Source organism: Salmo salar, chromosome 04 (assembly GCF_965601325.2).
Source record: "Salmo salar chromosome 04, fSalSal1, whole genome shotgun sequence".
Taxonomy (NCBI): domain Eukaryota; kingdom Metazoa; phylum Chordata; class Actinopteri; order Salmoniformes; family Salmonidae; genus Salmo; species Salmo salar.
In genome coordinates, this window is record NC_138294.1 from 59009939 (window position 1) to 59018070 (window position 8132).

Below are 8132 nucleotides of genomic sequence, written 5' to 3' on the forward strand. Positions count from 1 at the left end.
AATGGTAGATGTGCAGAAGATGAATGTGCAAGTAGAGATACTGGGGTGCAAAGGAGAAGAAAGAAATATACACAGTATGGGAATGAGGTATGTAGATAGATGGGCTATTTACAAATGGGCTATGTACAGGTGCAGTGATCTGTGAGCTGCTCTGACAGCTGGTGCTTAAAGCTAGTGAGGGAGATATGAGTCTATAGCTTCAGAGATTTTTGCAGTTCGTTCCAAAGAACTGGAAGGAAAGGCGGCCAGAGGAGGAATTGGCTTTGGGGGTGACCAGTGAGATATACCTGCTGGAGCGCATGCTATGAGTGGGTGCTGCTATGGTGACCATTGAGCTGAGATAAGGCGGGGCTTTACCTAGCAGAGACTTGTAGATAACCTGTAGCCAGTGGGTTTGGCGACGATTATGAAGCGATGGCCAACCAACGAGAGCGTACAGGTCGCAATGGTGGGTAGTGTATGGGGCTTTGGTGACACAACGGATGGCACTGTGATAGACTGTATCCAGTTTGTTGAGTAGAGTGTTGGAGGCTATTTTATAGATGACATCACCGAAGTCGAGGATCGGTAGGATGGTCAGTTTTACGAGGGTGTGTTTGGCAGCGTGAGTGAAGGATGCTTTGTTGCGATATAGGAAGCCGATTCTAGATTTAATTTTGGATTGGAGATGCTTAATGTGAGTCTGGAAGGAGAGTTTACAGTCTAACCAGACACCCAGGTATTTGTAGTTGTCCACGGATTCTAAGTCAGAGCCATCCAGAGTAGTGATGCTGGACGGGTGAGCAGGTGCTGGCAGTGATCGACTGAATAGCATACATTTAGTTTTACCTGCGTTTAAGAGCAGTTGGAGGCCACGGAAGGAGAGTTGTATGGCATTGAAGCTCGTCTGGAGGTTAGTTAACACAGTGTCCAAAGAGGGGCCAGAAGTATACAGAATGGTGTCGTCTGCGTAGAGGTGGATCAGAGAATCACCAGCAGCAAGAGCAACATCATCGATGTATACAGAGAAGAGAGTCGGCCTGAGAATTGAACCCTGTGGCACACCCATAGAGACTGCCAGAGGTCCGGACAACAGGCCCTCCGATTTGACACATTGAACTCTATCAGAGAAGTAGTTGGTAAACCAGGCGAGGCAATCATTTCAGAAACCAAGGCTGTCGAGTCTGCCAATAAGAATGTGGTGATTGACAGAGTCGAAAGCCTTGGCCAGGTCGATGAATATGGCTGCACAGTATTGTCTCTTATCGATGGCGGTTATGATGTCGTTTAGGACCTTGAGCGTGGCTGAGGTGCACCCATGACCAGCTCTGAAACCAGATTGCATAGCGGAGAAGGTACGGTGGGATTCGAAATGGTCGGTAATCTGTTTGTTAACTTGGCTTTTGAAGACCTAGAAAGACAGGGTAGGATAGATATAGGTCTGTAGCAGTTTGGGTCTAGAGTGTCACCCCCTTTGAAGAGGAGGATGACCGGGGCAGCTTTCCAATCTTTGGGAATCTCAGACGATACGAAAGAGAGGTTGAACAGGCTAGTAATAGGGGTTGCAACAATTTCGGCAGATAATTTTAGAAAGAGAGGGTCCAGATTGTCTAGCCCGGCTGATTTGTATGGGTCCAGATTTTGCAGCTCTTTCAGAACATCAGCTATCTGGATTTGGGTGAAGGAGAAATGGTGGGGGCTTGGCAGGTTGCTGTGGAGGTTGCCGGGCAGTTGACGGGGTAGGGTTAGCCAGGTGGAAATCATGGTCAGCCGTAGAGAAATGCTTATTGAAATTCTCAATTATAGTGGATTTATCGGTGGTAACCGTGTTTCCTAGCCTCAGAGCAGTGTGCAGCTGGGAGGAGGTGCTCTTATTCTCCATGGACTTTACAGTACCCCAGAACATTTTTGAGTTAGTACTACAGGATGCAAATTTCTGTTTGAAAAAGCTAGTCTTAGCTTTTCTAACTGCCTGTGTATATTTGTTCCTAACTTCCCTGAAAAGTTGCATATCACGGGGGCTATTCGATGCTAATGCAGAACGCCACAGGATGTTTTTGTGCTGGTCAAGGGCAGACAGGTCTGGAGTGAACCAAGGACTATATCTATTCCTACTTCTACATTTTTTGAGTGGGGCATGCTTATTTAAGATGGTGAGGAAGGCACTTTTAAAGAATAGCCAGGCATCATCTACTGACGGGATGAGGTCAATGTCATTCCAGGATACCCCGGCCAGGTCGATTAGAAAGGCCTGCTCGCAGAAGTGTTTTAGGGAGCGTTTGACAGTGATGAGGGGTGGTCGTTTGGTCGCAGACCCATTACGGATGCAGGCAATGAGGCAGTGATCGCTGAGATCTTGATTGAAAACAGCAGAGGTGTATTTGGAGGGCAAGTTAGTTAGGATGATATCTATGAGGATGCCCGTGTTTACGGATTTGGGGTTGTACCTAGTAGGTTCATTGATAATTTGTGGGAGATTGAGGGCATCAAGCTTAGATTGTAGGATGGCTGGGGTGTTAAGCATGTCCCAGTTTAGATCACCTAGTAGCACGAGCTCAGAAGATAGATGGGGGGCAATCAATTCACATATGGTATCGAGGGCACAGCTGGGGGCAGAGGGAGGTCTATAGCAAGCGGCAACAGTGAGAGACTTGTTTCTGGAAAGATTAATTTTTAGAAGTAGAAGCTCGAATTGTTTGGGTACAGACCTGGATAGTAATACAGAACTCTGCAGCCAACTTTGCAGTAGATTGCAACTCTGCCCCCTTTGGCAGTTCTATCTTGGCGGAAAATGTTATCGTTAGCGATGGAGATTTCAGGGTTTTTGGTGGTTTTCCTAAGCCAGGATTCAGACACGGCTAAGTCATCTGGGTTGGCAGAGTGTGCTAAAGCAGTCAGTAAAACAAACTTAGGGAGTAGGCTTCTAATGTTAACATGCATGAAACCACGGCTTTTACGGTTACAGAAGTCAACAAATGAGAGCACCTGGGGAGTGGGAGTGGAGCAAGACACTGCAGGATCTGGATTAACCTCCACATCACCAGAGGAACAGAGGAGAAGTAGGATAAGGGTACGGCTAAAGGCTATGTGGCAGGGCTTGAAAAATATTCTGGACTACAAAGGGAAACCCAGCCACGAGCTGCCCAGTGACGCAAGACTACCAGATGAGCTAAATGCCTTTTATGTTCGCTTTGAGGCAAGCAACACTAAAGTATGCATGAGAGCACCAGCTGTTCCGGACGACTGTGTGATTACGCTCTCCGTAGCCGATGTGAGCATTCACCAAGCGCGGGCCAGACTGATTACCAATATGTGTACTCAAAGCATGTGTGAACCAACTGGCAAGTGTCTTCACTGACCTTTTCAATCTCTCCCTGACCGAGTCTGTAATACTTACATGTTTCGAGCAGACCACCATTGTCCCTGTGCCCAAGAAAGCGAAGGTATCCTGCCTAAATGATTACCGCCCTGTAGCACTCATGTCGGTAGCCATGAAGTGCTTTGAAAAGCTGGTCATGGCTCACATCAACACCATGACGGAAACCTACACCCACTCCAATTTGCATTCCGCCCCAACAGATCCACAGATGACGCAATCTCATTCTCACTCCACACTGCCCTTTCCCACCTGAACAAAAGGAAAACCTATGTGAGAATGCTGTTCATTGACTACAGCTCAGCGTTCAACACCATACTGCCCACAAAGCTCATCACTAAGCTAAGGACCCTGGGACTAAACACCTCCCTCTGCATCTGAATCCTGGACTTCCTGATGGGCCGCCCCCAGGTGGTAAGGGTAGGCAACAACACATTTGCCACGCTGATCTTCAACACTGGGGCCCCTCAGGGGTGCTTAATCTTAAACGATATCATAACCGCCATCGACAATACTGTGCAGCCGTATTCATTGACCTGGCCAAGGCTTTCGACTCAGTCAATCACCGCATTTTTATTGGCAGACTCAACAGCCTTGGTTTGTCAAATGACTGCCTTGCCTGGTTCATCAACTACTTCTCAGACAGAGTTCAGTGTGTCAAATCGGAGGGCCTGTTGTCCGGATCTCTGGTAGTCTCTATGGGAGTGCCACAGGGTTCAATTCTCAGGCCGACTCTTTTCTCTGTATACATCAATGATGTCGCGCTTGCTGCTGGTGATTCTCTGATCCACCTCTACGCAGACGACACCATTCTGTATACTTCTGGCCCTTCTTTGGACACTGTGTTAACAAACCTCCAAACAAGCATAAATGCCATACAACACTCCTTTCATGGCCTCCAACTGCTCTTAAATGCAAGTAAAACTAAATGCATGCTTTTCAACTGATCACTGCCCGCACCTGCTAGCATCACTACTCTGGACAGTTCTGACTTAGAATATGTGGACATCTACAAATACCTGGGTGTCTGGTTAGCCTGTAAACACTCCTTCCAGACTCACAATAAGCATCTCCAATCCAAAATTAAATCTAGAATCAGCTTCCTATTTCGCAACAAAGCGAAATAGGAAGCCTTGACTTCTGCAAGGTCATTTACAAAATAGCCTCCAACACTCTACTCAGCAAATTGGATGCAGTCTATCACAGTGCCATTAGTTTTGTCACCAAAGCCCCATATACTACCCACCACTGCGACCTGTATGCTCTCATTGGCTGACCCTCGCTTCATATTCGTCGCCAAACCCACTGGCTCCAGGTCATCTATAAGTCTTTGCTAGGTAAAGCTCACTGGTCACCATAGCAACACCCACCAGCAGGTATATTTCCCTGGTCACTCCCAAAGCCAATTCCTCCTTTGGCCGCCTTTCTTCCAGTTCTCTGCTGCCATTGACTGGAACGAATTGCAAAAATCACTGAAGCTGGAGACTCATATCTCCCTCACTAACTTTAAGCATCAGTTGTCAGAGCAGCTTACAGATCATTGCACCTGTACATAACCCACCCAACTACCTCATCCCCACATTGTTATTTGTTGTTTGCCCCTTTGCACCCCAGTATCTGTACTTGCACATTCATCTTCTGCACATCTATCACTCCAGTGTTTAATTGCTAAATTGCAATTATTTCGCCACTATGGCCTATTTATTGCCTTACCTCCCTAATCTCACTTCATTTGCACACACTGTATATAGACTTTTCTATTGTGTATTGACTGTACGTTTGTTTTTTCCATGTGTAACTCTGTGTTGTTGTCCGTGTCACACTGCTTTGCTTTATCTCGGCCAGGTCACAGTTGTAAATGAGAACTTGTTCTCAACTGGCCTACCTGGTTAAATAAAGTTGAAAAAAAATACCCTCCTGTTCTCCCTGTTCACCCACGACTGCGTGGCCAAGCACGACTCCAACACCATCATTAAGTTTGCTGACGACACAACAGTGGTAGGCCTGATCATCGACAACGATGAGACAGCCTATAGGGAGGAGGTCAGACAACAACTTCTCCCTTAATGTGAGCAAGACAAAGGAGCTGATCGTGGACTATTGGAAAAGGAGGGCCAAACAGGCCCCCATTAACATCGACAGCGCTGAAGTGGAGTGGGTCGAGAGTTTCAAGTTTCTTGGTGTCCCATCACCAACAAACTGTCATGGTTCCAAATACAGCAGGACAGTTGTGAAGAGGGCATGGGTCCCCAGATCCTCAAAGTTCTACAGCTGCACCATCGAAAGCATCCTGGCCGGTTCCATCACTGCCTGGTATGTTAACTGCTCGGCATCTGACTGTAAGGCGCTTCAGAGGGTAGTGCATACGGCCCAGTACATCACTAGAGCCAAGCTTCCTGACATCCAGGACCTATATACTAGGTGGTGTCAGAGGAAGGCCCCAAAAATTGTCGAAGACTCCAGTCACCCAAGTCATTGACTGTTCTCTCTGCTACCGCACGGCAAGCGTTACCAGAGCGCTAAGTCTCGGATCAAAAGGCTCCTTAACAGCTTCTACCCCCAAGCCATAAGACTGCTGAACAATTAATCAAATGGCAACCCAGACTATTTACATTGACCCCCCCCCCCCCCCCCCCTTGTTTTTACACTGCTGCTACTCGCTGTTCATTATCTATACATAGTCACTTTACAAATTACCTCGACTAACTTGTACCCCCGCACATTGACTCAGTACCGGTACCCCCTATATATAGCCTCAGTATTGTTATGTAATTTTCTTGTGTCACTTTTTTAAAAACTTTAGTTTATCTAGTTAATATTTTCTTAACTCTATTTCGTGAACTGCATTGTTGGTTAAGGGCTTGTAAGTAAGCATTTCACGGTAAGCTTTACACCTGTTGTATTCGGCGCATGTGACAATACAATTTTATTTGAATTGATTTTCTGTTGTAGTCTCACCATCTCTCCTCCCTTCCCACAGATGACTCCAAGAAGGATGCTCCTGAGGAGGACTTTGCGGATATCGACATGAAGGCCCCTGAGACGGAGAAGGCTGCTGTGGCGATCCAATCACAGTTCAGGAAGTTCCAGAGCAAGAAGAAGCAGGAAGTGAAGTCCTAGAGTGGGCAGGACAGGGCCAGGCAGCTCTGTCTCCTATAAGCTGGGACTGCACCAATTGGGGGCTTGGTCTTGCATGTCAATCAAACCACACTGTTATGGACTCAACGGCGGGGGGGGGGGGGGGGGCTGGAGGGAGGGTTTGGGGTTAAAGAATCAAGGGATCACTGATATCTTTGTGAAATTATTATGTGTAACTTATTATTAATTGCTGTGTCCATAAATTATGATTAAGTTCTGGATATATCTTGATCTTTCCTATGATTTAGCTTTTGTTGTGTTTTATTGATACTGTTATACTCTCTATATTGTCCAGTTGCTATAGCAGTCCAAACCCTTAGTAGTACTCTCATGTCTCATGTCATGTATGCTATAATATACACATTTGAACAGTAAAAAGCTGCTTAATAAGTAGGTTCCCTCGTAAAGCTATTAAGGAACTGGAACTAGGGTTTTATCACCCTCAGGAGGAACATGTATTCGTGATGATTGATCGTCAGATTCCAGTCATGATTGCATTGGCATTCTTTTCAGCTATGGCATCATAAATCGAAAGATTTTATTTTCCTATGAGGTCTGTTAATGGTGTTTACCTCTCTCTGTGGAGTGTTTCCAGACAATACAGCTTGTTTTGTTTGATCCCTCCCAGCTAGCGCAGCGCCCATTGTCTTTCATACCTTATGACTGAAGCATTTAGAATTGAATCAATGGGTCTAATTTGCTTTCCATTCTCCGATATCTCTCTGCAACTTGGCAACTAAATCTAGGGCTTATTCCATTATTCATGTGAAAATTGTGGATCTTTTATTTTTTCCTTGCTTCCCTTTAACATCAACGTCAATAGAAAATGTTCTTTTATCTTTCTGTTTTTGACTTTTTTTTTACATTTGTTGTTTTTGATTGTGTTTCTATTGATCTTGTGATTTGAATCCCCATTGTTTCCTTTGAAGTCATTGCTCAAAACCAAATGAGTAGAATATACTGTACAATACCATCATCCTTCAGTAGACACCTTCAAATAATATATACTTAATAAATATCCCAAAGAGGAAAACATTGTGTCAGAAGTTATTTCTTAATATTGTGTTTGTTTATGGTCCCATATTGACATGTTATTAATTATTGTCGTGTTTGATTATGTGGTGTCTGGGAGTGGGATCACTCGGTTGTAGAATAAAAAAGGATTTTCAACATGTCCTTATGGTAAGATAAGATAATACCAGATAAGATGAGATGCATGTTTTAAATTATTTAGGACCTTACATAAATTCTAATTACTTTTAAAGTACACTATATAAAGAGCCTTCGGAAAGTATTCACACCCCATCACTTGTTCCGCATTTTGTTACGTTACAGTCTTATTCTAAAATTGATTAAATCGTTTTTTCCCCCCATCAATCTACACACAATACCCCATAATGACAAAGCAAATACAGATTTGTAGAAATTATTGCAAAAAAATTAATATAATAATAACTGAAATATCACATTTATGTAAGTATTCAGACCCTTTACTCAGTACTTTGTTGAAGCACATTTGGCAGCGATTACAGCCTTGAGTGTTCTTGGGTATGACGCTACAAGATTGGCACACCTGTATTTGGGGAGTTTCTCCCATTCTTCTCTGCAGATCCTCTCAAGCTCTGTCAGGTTGGATGGG

General features: G+C 44.8%; 1 protein-coding gene across 1 annotated transcript in view; it reads left to right on the forward strand.

Annotated features, from left to right (window-relative positions):
* Positions 1–7084, forward strand: part of LOC106603560 (calmodulin regulator protein PCP4) — a 39875-nt gene extending 32791 nt beyond the window's left edge. Inside the window, exon 3 of the mRNA XM_014197412.3 lies at positions 6336–7084. Within this exon, the coding sequence (XP_014052887.3) occupies positions 6336–6475 (140 nt within the window). The 3' untranslated portion in view covers positions 6476–7084. The remainder of the gene's footprint in view (positions 1–6335) is intronic.
* The last annotated feature ends 1048 nt before the right edge of the window (positions 7085–8132 follow it).